At 31.0% G+C, this 16973-nt stretch overlaps 2 protein-coding genes and 1 long non-coding RNA gene across 6 annotated transcripts; 2 read left to right on the top strand and 1 right to left on the bottom strand.

Annotated features, from left to right (window-relative positions):
* Nucleotides 1-42: 42 nt before the first annotated feature.
* On the top strand, nucleotides 43-7499 carry Jhbp2 (Juvenile hormone binding protein 2). Of its 2 annotated transcripts, XM_071789648.1 has the most exons (5): nucleotides 43-140; nucleotides 1118-1480; nucleotides 3214-3501; nucleotides 4642-4791; nucleotides 5161-7499. In XM_071789648.1, exons 2-5 carry the CDS (start codon nucleotides 1168-1170, stop codon nucleotides 5310-5312), a joined length of 903 nt encoding a protein of 300 aa, XP_071645749.1. In that variant the 5' UTR covers nucleotides 43-140; nucleotides 1118-1167; the 3' UTR covers nucleotides 5313-7499. The 2 variants fall into 2 exon arrangements, with proteins under 2 accessions (XP_071645749.1, XP_071645748.1); XM_071789647.1 differs by lacking the exon at nucleotides 43-140 and having other exon boundaries at nucleotides 169-1480.
* Nucleotides 1474-10895, bottom strand: LOC139819892 (uncharacterized). Of its 3 annotated transcripts, XR_011733842.1 has the most exons (5): nucleotides 9267-10895; nucleotides 7526-8912; nucleotides 3575-3632; nucleotides 3220-3510; nucleotides 1474-2180 (listed from the first exon to the last, which is right to left on the bottom strand). It is a non-coding gene; the product is annotated as an uncharacterized lncRNA (long non-coding RNA). The 3 variants fall into 3 exon arrangements; XR_011733841.1 differs by lacking the exon at nucleotides 7526-8912 and having other exon boundaries at nucleotides 10727-10895; XR_011733840.1 differs by lacking the exon at nucleotides 7526-8912 and having other exon boundaries at nucleotides 3220-3632; nucleotides 10727-10895.
* Nucleotides 10896-11050: 155 nt separating this feature from the next.
* Nucleotides 11051-16388, top strand: LOC139819887 (circadian clock-controlled protein daywake-like). The gene is made up of 4 exons (XM_071789646.1): nucleotides 11051-11274; nucleotides 12371-12602; nucleotides 14709-14854; nucleotides 15138-16388. Exons 1-4 carry the CDS (start codon nucleotides 11196-11198, stop codon nucleotides 15431-15433), a joined length of 753 nt encoding a protein of 250 aa, XP_071645747.1. The 5' UTR covers nucleotides 11051-11195; the 3' UTR covers nucleotides 15434-16388.
* The last annotated feature ends 585 nt before the right edge of the window (nucleotides 16389-16973 follow it).

Below are 16973 nucleotides of genomic sequence, written 5' to 3'. Positions count from 1 at the left end.
GTTAGTTTGTAGATCAGCCCTTCGATTTCGTTTTTTTCTCACGTTTAAAGGCAGGAAGTGTGACCGGCGATTGACGACGATCTTCCGCGAACATGTGCGTGAGCAAGTCGGAAACGTGACTTAAAATGAACGTGACCAAGGTGATTAACGGTGCTTAACATTCTCCTACTCTCCTTTCGGCTATTGTATGACGTCCACTCTGACGTCTGTCAAACGCTTTCTTTCCCCCGTCTTACTCGTCACCCATTTTTATGTAATTATATCGATATTGCAGTCTAGACAGATTTAACTGTTATCATTCAATCGTTACCTTTCGAATTCAGTCAACGCGTCATACATACATTTACAGTTTACATACTTAAATTGCGCAATTTAATGAACCAGTTAGTTGCATCAATATTAAATCGAATTTGATATATTTCGAATATTTATTATTTAACATACGTGATGTATTTGATTTGCCTAATTATCCGATTTGCTAATTATTAGCGAAGAAAATCGCTTTTTCTGTGCCCTTTCCAATCATTAAACGTGTGCCACTTTAAAATTGCCAGATAAAAGAAGAAAGTTATAAACAAATGTCGGCAATTATTGGGAAAGTAAGAGCACAAATTAATCAATGGTTTCTTCGTCTACTTCATTGGCTCCTGGGCTGCTCATTGGAGGAACCTTATAGCATAGTTTACTGTGGTTAGTTTAAAATTAACGTTGGTAAAAGTTATAAAGAACCTTTCATGAAATTTGCGCCGCTTCCTTCGCCTTTTTACATCTAAGAAAGTTGATTGGCGAAATCTATAATGACATTGGCATTACTGCGTTTGTCGTCCCACGCTATTCAAGAACTGACTTAATTAAAATTTATTTAAATAAAAAATAGATATCACAATTTAAAAAATCCGGGTGTTGTTATTAAAATAATAAGAAATGTGTATAAAATTGTAAAAAGACATTTTATTTTTCTTTCAAAATTTTAAACATTTATAATTTAAAAGCACTCTGTGCCATCTTGTGTGTAATACATACCCGCACTCTTATTATCATGCAATTTCTTTTGCGTCTGCACATTGTAGAAGTTAAAAAGATAAAGAGTACGCACTGATTCGATGTCCCGCTTAAGGTTCGATACTCTTCGTCTTCTTCGTCCTCGGGGCCGGCATAGCGGGGGCAATGTCAAGGTGGCCTATAAGGCCAGGCGCATCCCTGCCAGTCGATCATTCCTCGTCGAGAAACCTGATCGTTCCACGGAGTGCGTCGATAGATATACCAGTCGATAACGAAGAAAGGAAAGACGAAAAAAGCAAGCTGCCAGAGATGAGGAATGCTGTACTACTGTGCTATGCGTGCTCGCTGCTGATCGGGGCCCAGGCCATCGGAATATACAGGGGCCTAGAGTTTTTAGAGCCTTGCTCCAGGAGCGATCCGAAATTGGAAGCCTGCCTCGCTCGAACGGCCAATACACTTGTCGAACGCTTTCGTCAAGGTGAGATATCAAGAACCTAAAATAATTTACATATCTTGAAGTTATCTTAAAGTTTCTATTTCTTATGTAATTTTTATTACACCTATAACATTATTTGTTGTTACGACACATATCGTATTATAAATACCATCCGATTTCTAAAACGTCTTTCTAACTTTTTAATGATTATATATTCCATATGTTAAAAGATCTTATTTAATTTATGACTTAAAAAAAAGAGATTTGTAATATTAAAGCTGTATGATGAAATTAAAATCCTTTGATGAGAAGTCAACGCTCTTTATAAGCAAAGTTGTGTAAGAAGGTCAACGGCTAAGATACGAGCAAATTAAAAGAATGTTGATTTAAAATAGTAAATACAATTGTATTTACATTTCGATTGTACTTAGTTTTCTTTAGTAACAATAATTTAATATAGAAAAAAATAAAATTAATAATTATAATAAAGAGAAAGAGAACCTATAAATTAAACATTACAGTATTACGATAATTAAAATCTTTTTATTAGTTTCATTCCTATTTAATGGTATTTATGTTCATTGTAATTAATAATTGGTATGTCTTGAAAAACCTAACCTTGGGAGAGTTGAAATATAGCGTAATTTACCGTTTCTTGCCATGTTTAAGAGAAGTCTCAGCAGATAATAGGAATTTGCGGTTCGTCGCGAAGTACATTGCTTGACCACTTCTTTACTCCGCGCTGTTGAGAATATTTATAAATTGTGCAAACTCTCTATTATTGTCACGTTTAATATTTTTAATAAAAATATTAAACGTATTTTTAATAAAATATAGTTGAAAAGTCAAATAAACTAAACAAATAATTTTTCTGTTATTTGAAATAATCAGTGTAAAGAAATATTGATATAATAAATAGTTCTGATTAAGTTTTTTCATTGAATAAGAAAAAAATTATGTCTTTATTTAGAAAATTATGCTGTTCGAAATATATAAGTATACAAGCATTTCTCAATTGATTATAAAAAGAAACGTAACAATGTTATTTTTTTAACTGTAACATGTATACATACTTCTAGCTAAGATTGAAAAATCTGTAGTAAACGCAAATAAAATATATAAGTGAATAATCAAAATTATTAACTTATGATATCACCGTCTTATAATAATTAATATAAAAATAAATTTGAATAGTACATCATATTGTAGTGTATTCTCGCTTCTGAACAAGCAATTTTTGACATACTGTAATCAAAGAAGCGCTTTTTGAGATAAATGTATAACAACGTATATGATTTGTAAATAAATTGAAAGTTGAAAGTCTTGGAGCGAACCGGTTCCGTAACCACGTGGTTTTGTTAACGATCGCAGAACGTTATAACGGTGTATTCGAATGGTCACCCAGTGTCCTACATTCCACTCGTATTGTTTGATATTGCTTCAACACACCTGGAGTAATAGCTTTCTTCAAATATTTTAGCGAGTGGAAAATTACAGAAATTATTTTTGGACGCCATAAACTTTTCAAATGGATTACAAAGACAATTAAGTAAACCGCAGGATTAATATTGCAATCTAATCTGCAAATTAAAATGGAATCCGATTTAATAGTGTCATTGCGTTATTATCAAACTGAATCAACACATACAAAGTGTCAAACAAATTCTTGAAAAATAACAATTTTCAAAGAAATTATACAAAATTTATTGCACTGAAAGAATTTGCGTCATTTGCGGTGATGTTATTACGACGTTCTAACTATGTTGCAATTGCAGGTCTACCGCAACTGGGTTATCCAGAAGTAGAGCCAATTATTCTGGACGAGTTGCATATCGCGCTCGGCGGCGGCCCGAATGGCTACAAGGGGCAATTCAGGAATATCACCGCGAGAGGAGTCTCCGCTCTGCGAATAACTGGCCTCAGGACCAGAATGACCGACGACGAGGTGCAATTGCAATTGGCCTTTAGCATTCCCAGAATTAGAGCGGCCGCGAGATACCGGTCCAGCGGAACCTTGATCTTGGTGCAAGCTAGCGGCGCCGGGGATTATTGGGGCGAATACGGTAAGTCCGCTGAAAAAATATATAACTAATTAATCTTTGCTAATCAGTAAGCGTAATCTATCTATTGCGTTACCGTATACTTATCGTCTCAAGAGGTTGTTATTGCAGCCCGTGTGAGAAAGAAGAAAGCACTGCAAGAAGTACATGATGTTTTTTCAATGAATCTTCGACCAAGTGAAATGGCATTGAGATGCAAGTATGTCGTGATAGTGGTAACTTTCACTTTGAGCAGTGTATATTTATTGTCAAAAAACTCCACTTGCCGCGATAAATGCCATATGTATCATCAATCAACTGTATTCAAACATAATTGCAGATTGTGTATACGTATATCTGAGCAATTTTCAATGTGTATTAAAAACAATGTTTTATTCCAAACACGCAATTAGTTGAAAGTGTTATTACATGAAGCATCCATGTGTAATTATAACAATTGAAAAATAATGAGAATTGCATTCTAAGGCTTTATGTAAGAATACATAAATTTTTTATAAATTACAGATTATTCTTTTAAATGCCTTTATAGTTTGAATAACATTTATGGCTTTGTTGATGCTGTACTAAATGACTTATACATGAGAATCTCTGCTACGTTAATCATAGTGTTAAATTCCTTGTAAAAGACAACGCGATTTATTCTTTGATTGTAAGAGAAATATTCTTCAAAGAAGAATCACGAAGGACACCGCAACGTTCTCTTTTGAATAAGTTACTGTTATTCGCGTCTTCTTAAAGACACACACACAATTTAATGTACGAATTTTATAGCTTCCATCTTTCATCGGATTGTACAATTCTGAGCCACGAAATATTTATTTAAATATTTTCACGATACTTTCGTAGTAGTAAAAAGAATCTTGTTACTATTATATTTTAAAAAGTATTTATTGATAATCCACAGTGCATTTGTTTAAATTTACAGAACATTTATATGTTGTCAAATAGTTAATGTAATTTAGGAAAAGTACTAAAAATTAATTTTCAAAATAATTTAATCTGTTTAAACAATTTATTGTTAATGGTAATCGTTAAAGCAAAATACAGTCGTCATAATTTATATAAATTTATTTCAATTCTTTGAACAAAATCATCTTTTCTTTCATCTGTCATAATTTTATCCAATTTTTTCTTTTCTTCTAGAGGGTGTCAGGGCCAAGGTCTTTATCAGAGCAAGGCCATTTGCGTATGAAGGTCGTCGTTATCTTAGATTGCAGCAACTAAAAATGGACTTTAGCGTACAGAATATCAGAATGGGAGTTGAAAATGTGCGCGACACCAACAGTATATTGCGTAAGTCCTAATTTCTGTAATAACTTTCAGTGTGTATGCATTTAAAAGATGAAATAAAAAACTTTATAATCTTAAGTGCTAATATTACGACCTAATAGAATAATAAATAAAACCTAGTAGTATAATAAATAAAATTTAAATATACCTTTGGCTAGATAAAAGATTATTGAAAAATGGAATCAGAGGATTAAAGGATCAATATATAAAGCTAAATTTAAATAATAGAGCAAATAAATAATTAAATAAATGTATAAAATTGATATGTAGGATATTTTTTATTAACGCATTTAAAGAATTTTGAATCTCATATTTAAAAGATTTATTTAAATCTTGAATTATATTCTTATATTACTTTCTTGTTTCACACAGTGGCGGCGCTTAATCTTTTCATCAATACCAATAGTCAGGAATTGTTGAAGGAAATGAAACCGGATCTGCGGAGGAAGCTGGTGCAGGTGATGACGACTTTTGTAGAGAAACTTTTTGCTCAGGTGCCATATGATGCCTGGATTACGGATTAAACAATCGGGTGATAAATGCCGAGAGGAAAACCCCAACCATTACTGCGTCATTGATGCACTCTTGAACCGCGATGCGAGGTTTAACGCGAAAAAAGAACGCTCTTGTGAACTTACAATAGAATTACGGATGACAAAAGTATCGATTATTTTTAATCGGTATTTCCAAGCGAGAAAAAGATTTCGACAAAAAGTTTCCACGTAATGATCAATGTTCTTTCTAATTTTGCACGTGAATTGCCCGAAGGGCAATCTATATCTGCAAAGGTTATAAACAATTACGGTGCATATATACGATACAGGGTATTTCATATAAAACTCGGCAAAATTTAAGCGAATATTCTTAGAAAAATTACTGAATCTTTTTATTTTTTAAGTGTTTTCCGAAGCACGATTATGGAGATATTTATACGAGAAACTTGAGAATTTTTTACTTTAGGGTTGCAAATCAATAACAAGAATAATTATATATACACACACGTATATAATTTAAGATATGTGGTAGGTAAACATAGACATTAACCGTGAATAATTTGTAGTAAATTCTTCTTGCTTTGGATAGTCCATTATTTATTTCATCTTCACTTCATTAATGACATTGAAGAAGTTAAACTAATAATTAATCATTCGAAACATTTTATGTAATGGCGTATAAACGGCGTATAAATGGCGTATAACATGTTTAAGTTATCCGGATGTACTTTTATTATTATTTAACGTCATACACATACGTGGATTTATTAAGAATTAGATAATGACAACTTGCTAAAAAAAAAATATATATATATATGTATAATTATAAAGATGTAATTTTTGTACACAATTATATGTATATATATGTGGATATAATTCACTTTTTTTAGTACATATTAAATAAGATTAGCATTGTTTATTTATCAAAATAATTGTTTATTTAGCCAATTGTTTTTTGTGCGTACGATCTTTGCGCATATCTTCGATGCGCGTTTTAGAATAAAAATTATACGCGTCTAATTTCTCATTAAGTCTTTTTACTCTTCTATTACATTACCAAGTTATATTTTATAACGTTACAAATAGAGTTTAATTATTCAGAAATCAATTTAATGCACATTGTTCACAGAATTTATTCACAGAATGACATTTCTTTGTGGTGAATTCTTTACAGAAGAATCCGTCGTATTTTGCGCTAGGAATAAATATTAAACAAATAAAAATACAATTTGGCAATACGTTCATCCAACAGTTTTATTTTGCGTCACTTTAAACTGCGTTAAATTCCATAAGTGTGATTGTTATCGCACTTATGCGTGAGAATAATATGACAAACGAGCATCAACTAGGAGCTTTAATAAAAATCTTGAGATAACAAAATAATTAGAAAATAAATGGCATTTGAAATTATCATATTATGCCTGCAAGTCATACTAAAAAGCGAGTCATATTTCAAATAAGTGAATATTGAATAACCTGTTTGAATAAAAAGCAAAAATAATGATCGTGTTTATAATTAGGGAAGTCAGAATTTACATATTCTACATAATCGTATGTATTTTGCTGCCTTTTTATATACAAATCATAATGAAGCCAAATATTTCGTTTTAATAATTTTTAGCAAATATATGTATATGTGCTATTACTTATTGAATGAAGGAACGTATGAGTTATCACATAACACAAGTTAGAATCATTATTTCATTGCTATTATTTGCTTATTTAAAATCTCATGCATGCTGTTTCTCAGTCCTTAGTTCTACTGATATTTAATAGCAGTTATTGTTCATATAATATGTGTAATAATTGCTATTAAATATCAGTAGGACTAAGGACTGAGAACAGCATGCATGAGATTTTAAATAAGAAAATAATAGCAACAAAATAATAATTCTGACACGCAAGAAAATTGTATACAATACAATCAATTATATATCTTCAAGTTAAATCGCCTTTTCTTCCAGGAATTCTGATAAATAGATACGCTATCCTTGTGCCGAGTAATAAATACAATAAGTTATTATTAATAATTCATTTCTTCTAATAAAAAGTTATATGCTTAGACATTTATGTCAAAGATCGCGATCTAACAATAAGTAGATTTATAATATTATGTAGTATCAAAGATCAATCGACGAAAAAAAAAACACATTATTATACAGTTCACATTATTTTAATTATTTCTTAAATACAAAAAAGTTAATATATTTTAAAAAATAATATTAAATATTATATCATCTTACGTAAATACACGTACACACGTCATAACGAAGATATCTTTTCACATATTTGCAGAGCAGAGATTTTTATTTTTCAATCACCCAGTAAAACTATATTGGCGATGATAACCTTTGCAAAGTGAACGAGAATCGCTAATTTTATTCCGACTTTTATATCCAGCCAAATAACATTAATATTCCTTAAAATGTGTGTCCACAATAGATACGATTAGTGTATTTGCGTTCTCTCACAGGAAACCGATCATCACTGAGCGCAACTTGGCGCGCGAGGTCGAAGCCACCTAGCTCACTACATAAATACACTCCTATGTCAACGTTACGTCTTCTGTATTATCAAAGTAGAATCGCAATAGCAGTGATTACGCTTGCCCTGGCAATGTGGGATTCGTATCTAAATTTATTTTACTGAATGTAATGGCGGTACAACGCCCACTTGTGTTATGCCGAAATTATTAGGTCAGTGGAAGCAGGAAATTACGATCGTGCTTCATACATGTGTTTTCTGACAATTGATAGCTGCTAAAAATAATTCCGCGAGATATACATAACAAAAAAATTTTTGCTTCAGAAAACGCTTTATTATTCGGCTTGTGTAAAATAAATTACAAGAGAGATCTAACAATAAGCCATATGACATCACTCCAGTCTACTTACAAGATAAAATTTACCCGTATATACGGGTACTATACGAGTCTATAGAGATATTATTTTTAACTAATTTTCCAATTACGATATACATTGAAATCACGAAGACATTTGTCTGACATAATTCAAACAGAAATAAAGAATATCATGTCATATAAAAGAAAAAAAAAATCTGATTTATGTAGAAAACTACAACCGTGCTTTAAAAGAACTAATTTTAAAATATTTTGATAAAATATTATTTTGGTACAAAGATATATAACACATTATCTCTAATTTTTTAAAACAAAATAATCTACCAATGTATTTATACAAAAATAATAATAATCATAAAGTTTATTTATACAAATAAGTTAAAGTTAATTAAGAATAAAGTTTATTAACTCACTCTTTCTCTTTTTTTCTCTAACTTGCTTTTATAAATCCATTTTTTGTTAATATAATATCCGCATGAAAATATTTGAAAAAGTTCTCGAACCATGACGGTACTTATGTTCTTTTTGTCACAGATTTGAATGTTTAATTTTTTAAATTAATGGATGAAACAATAATTACAATCTATCAATGTCTGGTAGGCATTTAGTCGACTTGACGAGCATTATATCACAGCTCTGGTAACTCCAATGACTTCTTTGATTTGATGGATGAACACCAATTATGATGTTCTTACTAGCCAGCTCAGTTATTCGTGCGCACGTAAACAATCATTCTCGTATGCCAGGAAGTTACACTCTCGCCTACAAAACTACATTTATTGCGTTTCAACATTTCAAATCCATTTGCAGAAACGAAGACTTTGAAATCGTATAATAAAATCGTAAAAGTGCGAGATAAAACATGTTAAAACATATTAGAAAATGGTTAGAAAGTATTCAATCATGTAAAAATTATTCAATACATATTAATAATATTTATATAAATTCAAATCATTTCGTAATATTTTGAGAAGTTATATTTTTATAATTTTAACTACTAATATATATATATAATTTTTTTTTTATTTATATTTATATTTACATTATAATCTTGTTAAATCCTAATAGAAATTTTATAATGTTAGAAATATAATATTAATTGATTGTCATGAGAAGATACTTACTTTGTAAAAGCGTTTGGAAATTTCCAACATTTATAATTTTATTTGCAACGATCCAATATTAATATATGGCTTTTTGCTTTACGTTATTATTATAATGTATGAACTTTGATTCTTGCGCATTAACATTTACATATTCGTTTAGCTTTATGAAAAATTGTGAAAACCTGTGCCTTTTGCGCATTTATTTCCATCGATTCGTGAAACTCATCATGTATTCTTCACTACATGTTTCTCTGGTACGCATGCATAATCGCATTAATGGTCAAACATCAATGTCTTTTGTCTGTACATTGCGTAATATATATGTACAACATCTTGATATATTCGTCTTGTATTATTTAGTTGGTCATTTAAAAGATATTTTTCATAGAAAACGAAAGAAACTGAAACCAGACTATAGCAACGTGTTTTAAATAATCAGATTTCTCTTTGCATCTCACAATTGCTAAAAAATAATTTAATTTATACCAATATAATGTGTAAACTGTATATTAAATTACATAAAATGCAAATGTTAATATATGTAAGAATAACAATTTCTTAAAGTTTATTATAATTATTTAAATAAAATTATTATCTATATCTAATTATTAACGAAAAATGTTCTCGTCTCTTCGGTTCAAGAATTCAGCTTATTCACAAGAATAAATTCATGATTGTAAATATTTTTGACAATGCAATTATAAAGTTTCCTTTTTCCCTAACAATTTATGATAAAGTACTTATTCATTTAAATGCCACTAAAATAAAATTCAAAAAACAAGAAATATCAAAATTATTTTTTTTGCTCTAAAAATCTGTTATAAAATTTATTATAATAAGAGAAGGTCAATGATCTCTATTCTGTCCTCCCGCAATCGCGTGTTCTGAAATGCACAAAGCGTCCTGTTTGATGTGCAACACATCTTTGTATGATTTTCGTCGAATGGATTACGAAATCACCGTCTACCGCAAGATTACTCAATTTCCAAATTTATTTATCGTGACAAAAACTCAGATCGACTTGTTGTCTTTTTCAGCAGCATATTCTAGCAATTTTTTTGTAAGATCACATCATCAAATAAGTCATCTATTACGTTATCAAAAATATGAGTTGTCATGGTCATTCTTCAAAACTACTATATTCTGTCTTCAAGGAAGCGGGCACGTGCACACACACACACACACACACACACACACACACAAGATTCTGCTCGAAAAACAGAAGGTCTGGTCGATATAAAATCAGCGATGTGCGCTGATTTCTTAGTCAATTTCACAGTAAACCACCGAAAACGAGCGCATCAAATAAAATCATCGAATGAAATTATAAATTTATTCAATAAATGTTAAATCTTTATTTAGAAAAAAAAAAAGATTATAAGCATTGCTATTTAAGAAAAATCAGTGAATTCTTAAACTGTAATCAAGATGCAACAAGAAAAATTCGATTACTTATTTACTCAATGATTTTCACATACCTTCCAATATCACTCGATCAGACGCCTCAACCTTGTTGTTCCCTCTTCGGTCTCAGTAGAAGTCCATGAAAGCCGAGGCCAAATATCCGTGATACCGTTCTAAAAAAGCGTTCTAATGTAAGGCCTGGATAATATGCATGTGTTATAAGATCATTCGTCTGCACGTGATTCTTCTTGCGATTGGCACGTGCACTTTTTTTCTTGCGGATAGAGGATAAAGGCAGGTATCAAGCAGATAACAATAATGGTTTTCGTTTTGTGTGCGGCGGGTGGCATATGGAGAGGGAGAGGCGGATACTGTTATAAGACGTACGGTTTGCCTTCCGGATCATACACTTCCAGCCCGACTATCCGCGGATCACCTGCCGCAGTGGGACCTTCGGGCCCAGCCACCCCGTCGTCGAATCTCCGGCTCCACAGCCGGAAGGCATTTTCGTTGAGCTTCCTGTTTGCTTATTTTTGTGAAAAAATGGCATCGGTGAAGGCAACGTTCATTACGATCCTGTTGGCCGTGGCGACGATCGGTGTAGTAGCTGCCCGAGATATACGTAAGTAAAAAAATCATGGACATATACCCATGTACATACTCGCCAAATTGAAAACCTTCTTTTTTAAGTCGGTTAAAAAGTACAAGTAAGCCCCAGTGATATTTTTGTTTTTAACGTCAGTCAGTCCTATCCAAGTACTAACAAACTAAAATAAACAAAAAATAAAAATTTTTCGAGGATGGCTTTACATGACTTATTATATATTTTTTCTAATAAACGTATGCTAGTTTCGCTAGTGTGTTATAATATTATTATACATGTAAGTATCATATAGCTGAATGCTAAAAGTTATTGATTTGATATCTGTTATTAGCGTTACAATTAAGTAGAATTGTATCCTAAAATCTGACATAAATTATAAGTCGTCTAAAATGAGTTTTAGAGATCTTACATAATCTATAATTTATTTAACAAAATATATTTTATTTAATTTAATTTTTTTGTTTAATAATGAATACGTGAAAAAGTACATTCTTTCTGTACAGTCGCCGCTAATGATTCCTTTCCTGGAATAAGGGGGGAACATAAGAATACCTCAGGAAAGGAATCATTGGCGGCGACTGTACATAGGTATGTGTACACATATTTTGCGTTTACTTTGACGTTATTTCTTTTTTTATGAAATCGATACCGCAAGGTAATTAGCAAAAAGTATTTTTTTATTCTTTTTTTAATAACATGTGACTTTTATTTTAAAAAATAGCTCTTTAGATAAGAAATATATAAATCATCAAATTCAACACGTTCGGATGAATTTCTAATCTTACACGTTTTTCTGAATGCTAGGAAATATAAAAAACTGAGCAAAAAGCGACTTATACTTCTTTATAAATTAAATTTACATTAACGTAAGTGCATTCAGATACTGAATAAATATTAAATGCGTTCTTGATCGAAGGTCGTAGAGCGTGTAAATGTATTATTAAAAAAGTGTTATGTAGAGATTCAATCATGTTATATTTATAAATGGAAATCAAGCGGATTGATACAGATCTTTAAAAGAAAGGCAAAGCAAAAAGAAAGGCTGATGTTTATTATACTTCCGGTTTTTGGTTTACTTATATCGATTATCTGACGGTTTCCAATATGCTTGCAGCCGAGTTCCTGCATATTTGCCAGACGAACGATCCGCATTACGAGGCATGCATCACCGAGAGTATAGAGCATTTGAAGCCGTACCTTAAAGCAGGCGTACCGGAGTACAACATTCCGTCGTTGGAACCTCTCAAACTGAAAAAATTAACGTTTACTCCGACAAGCAGCATAAAAGTAGATGCAACCGATATCGACGTGTTCGGTGCCAGCAACTTTCAAATTAAGAAAGTGAAGTAAGTAAAAAAAATTAATACCGTCTGTTGTGGGCTAGCTTGCAAAAATCAGTTTTAGAAGATGCAAACACGTAATACCGCGATGTATCCGTGAAATAATTGTAACACATGTGAAATATTAAAAACTTTTTTTCTATATACGGGAATGAAAATAATATTTTTTTATCGTCATTAATCAGAAAAAGTTAATACGAAGTTGAACATTAATATTCTTACTAATTTTTATGAATTCTTTTTGTATTTTTTTTATCATCAGATATATTGACAATTAAAATTGGCTTAATTTAATTTAATGAAATAAAACGTAAAATTTGTCTTTCTCATTTCTTGGAATGGTTTACATTTGTACGAGAATAGCATGACGCAAGTGATATAATAAGATTCAAGTAGCTGAAATCTAAGACGTTTCTAACGTGTGTTTGTGTTTCTATTTTTGAATGAGCGCGTTGAAAGGATCTCCATGATTATGTGATCCTTACGAGGGTATTATTTGGGTAATGACATCACATTTTGCACGAAATTTTAGGCCGCGAACCACTCGTAATATTAAATTGATACGGCCGTTCTCTCTCTGCTTGACGATCAATCCAGCTAGATTACATAAGATTACAAAGAGATGATCGTGCACACATACATGATGTTTTTGCTGTCGTTGACTTGTGACGTAAGTTGTCTGGCAATTTGTTATTAAAGATATATAACATATATCTTTATACAACATACAGAGCATATGTATGTCTGTACAAAATAAAGAAGAAACATTAATAACCCAAATACGAGACACTTAAAAAAATTTTTTTAACAAATATTTTTTTAAGAAAGAAAAATATCCTACAAATTTTTTATAGAATGCATCTTTTAAAACATATTAACATTATCAAGATTTTTCTTAATACAGAATTACATATATACTATTCATTAAATATAACTCCTCTAGTCACATAGTATTAGAATATAAATAAAGAGTTATCTACAAAATATTTTATATTTTCTTTCAATATATCTTATTTTCACATAAAATATAAAATTTCTTGTAAAATATTTATTTTCGATTTTACTTCAATACTTTTATGCACAGAACAATGATATAAATAAATTGATTCGAAGAAAATGCATAATTGCGCTTAAGGAAAAGTATGTAATTTGTAATATGCAATTGAGGAACGGACGCTATGTAGTTTGTATTCCGCGCATAAACGGCCGTGACACGAACACTCGAAGTGCGTCCACAAAGCATCGACATAATCGTGCCTGTTCCTCGAAGATTGCAAGAAAGGAAAGAAGATAAATAATCTGTAAAGACCAGAAAACCGAACGGAAACGGTAATCGCCGGTGGCGTTTCTTGCTGCTTTGTAGCACGCGAAATTTGAAAAGGCACCTGTTAAACAATATGTCAAGCGCTGAGAAAGAAACAGAAAGAGAGAGAGAGAGAGAGAGAGAGAGAGAGAGAAAAAATTTACAATGACGTTGTAATAATGTGAACAATAAAAAAGGTCGACGTCATGCATTGAAATTGTCAGTTATCATTAACGATTTCTCATGTGTGGGAACTGTGAAAGAGAGATTAACTAATCCAATGACAATCTATCCATCAAGCTGTCCATTTATGGAATGCATGCTAGCTGCTCGCATTGATGCCTTGCTATGTGACACCATTATGTAGTGTTACATTGTGTGATACCTAGACATTAACACAAAGAATATAATCTTTTAGTAATTAATTTATTGTTTGTTACTTTGTAATAATCGCAAGCTAATTAGAATTTCATATTACACATGTAAGAAATTACGAGATAATGCACAGTATGTTGCGATACAATCATAACAATAGCCGTAACAAAGTTTGACGAAATCCATGTAAATTGTAATCTTTATATCGGTCTCAGGTGAGATGAGATTAATTAACTGAGATATGCAAAATAAAAACCCCATTATATCACTTTAAGAGATTTCTATTTTTACAAGTTAATTAATAATTTAATATGTATAATTGCAAAACTGGCAGATATGTAACTGCGACTCGGAAAGAATCACGAACGTTTAATGAATCGTTATTTTCTTGTTCGTTACCATCCCTTAATACTGCAATTTGTCTTTTTTTTTAGACTCGATTTCAACACTCTGCTTTTTCTGGTGGACGTAGCATTGCCGAATATTAGGGTCGAAGGGAAATATCTGCTCGACGGCAGGTTACTGTTACTCCCGATTCGCGGATCCGGCCCGATGCACGGCAACTTCTCGAATTGTTTAGGTAAGTATTTATTATTATATAAATTATAATTATGTAAATTATAATTCTTTATTCATTATACCGCACTACTCTAAACAATCATAATTAGCAATTAAATTGTTATTTTGCAAAAATTAGAAATACGAAAATTTTCTAGTTATGAGTTTTCAACTATAGTAATATAGCAATACTATTTTAGTAAATAGCGTTTTATCAATAATGTACGATAATGTCGTCACTGCTTATAGTAATAATTTTACATTTGATTTATTCACATCTTGTAAAATCTCGGTCAACTTTCCAGGTGCATGCAAAATACAGGTTGCGAAATTCATTGACCAGGACGGCGAAGAGAAGATGCGCATTACGGACTTCAAATTGAAAGTCTCCGTAGGCAAAGGTACGCTGAAGCTAGACAATCTGTTTGGTGGCGAACAAGCTCTCGGGGATGTCATCAATTCGGCCATCAACAATAACTTCGGTCTCTTTCTGAGAGAGCTTTTGCCGCTCGTAGAAAAGGCACTGTCAGACGCGTTTCAGAATATCGCTGGCAATATCGTTGAACAATTCGCATTCGCTCAACTCTTCCCCGGTGCATAGATCCATATCGGTGATCCAGACAATCGGGCGGGCTGGAAAGTATACATAAACTAAATTTGAAGATCTATTGCGAAATAAGAGCAATAGTAATTAAAGCAGTTCACAACAAATTGAAAAAATTTATCGTTACTTTCCGCTACATCGAATCTTTTTTGAGAGGGTGCATACTCAATTAAGATTTACTTTGCTTAGCTCTAAGTTAAAATTTGATTTTGACAGAAAATAGGGAATGGAAGAATTGGACCAAGATCATGGAACGATTTCGGTCCAATTGATATTATTTAAAAATTCAACTCTGAGAGAGAAAGAGAGAACGCAATTGTAGTGAGCAACATTAATAATCTACAATCTGCTAGAATAATTAACTGAGTGTTTGCGTATAATATTATAGCACTTGAAAAGAATATAATAACACTTTCAAGAAAATTTTAAGACAAAATAAAAGAAATTTATTTTTTTAAATACTAGTAAATTTTGCAAAAAGTTAGAAAAAAATATTTTTGTCCTGGTAAAATTTTTCGAACGTAATTTCTGAATTCATTAATTTATTATTACGAAATGCGAAAAAATAAATAAATTACTAACAAGCACGTAGAATTAGATGTGGAAAATTCTTGATTAGTAAAAATCAAGCACTTTTCTACAAATTATAGAACACTATACAGCAAATTGTTTGCTTCAATTTCGATTCTTTCACCATTGACTCGACGTGAATTAAAGGCCAAAGCCTCATTCAAAAATGAGTGTCGGTGTGAAAATTTCGATTATCGACAAACAATAAATAGCTTATTGACAAAGCAAATTAAATTTGTTTGCTAGTAAAGAAACAGTAACTTGTAAGATTTTTGTGATTATGTACAATTTATATCTTTGTAATATTAATGATCGCATACCGATATCGATGAATTTAATCATTTAATGCGTTACGAATCGTTGAATAAAGTTTTTGACTATAGTATTTGTTAAACAATATTAACATTATTGCCTCTTTCGTATTTTATTTCTCAAAATATCATAATTTGCGTGCAAAATAACTAACGGCTTTTTAAAATCAGTTTAATAATTTATAAGTTAATTACACAAACTTGTCTTGACTAATATCACATGTTCATAATAACAGTACCAATCAATCCATTCTGCGAATTGTATTATGATATTTTTATTTCATAATTATAATTTATTTCAGGAATATTAAACGATATATTTAATTTAATAAATGTATTTTAAATAATTTTATTGCATCACAGTAAATAATCAAAATATTCTAGATAAGTAAATTCTTTGACCATGTAAAGTTTACAATTTTGTACCAGAATTTGAAATAAAATTTTATTTACGATTTCATGTGCCGTGTAATACAAAAGACATTTAAAAAGTTTGAAAAATACATAAATAGATATATACAAAAAATATATAATAAATGTAAATAACATAAAACAACAAAAAGATGTCTATCATATTGTAAGATTTGATGCTAATTATGTATTGTTAAAGTCGCTTCTAACAAATTTATTACAATCTATATCGGGTTTCTTTAAAA

The sequence above is a fragment of the Temnothorax longispinosus genome, chromosome 10, assembly GCF_030848805.1.
Source record: "Temnothorax longispinosus isolate EJ_2023e chromosome 10, Tlon_JGU_v1, whole genome shotgun sequence".
NCBI classification, from domain to species: Eukaryota; Metazoa; Arthropoda; class Insecta; order Hymenoptera; family Formicidae; genus Temnothorax; species Temnothorax longispinosus.
The sequence above is the reverse complement of the archived record's forward strand: the minus strand, read 5'-3'. Positions and strand labels throughout refer to the sequence as shown.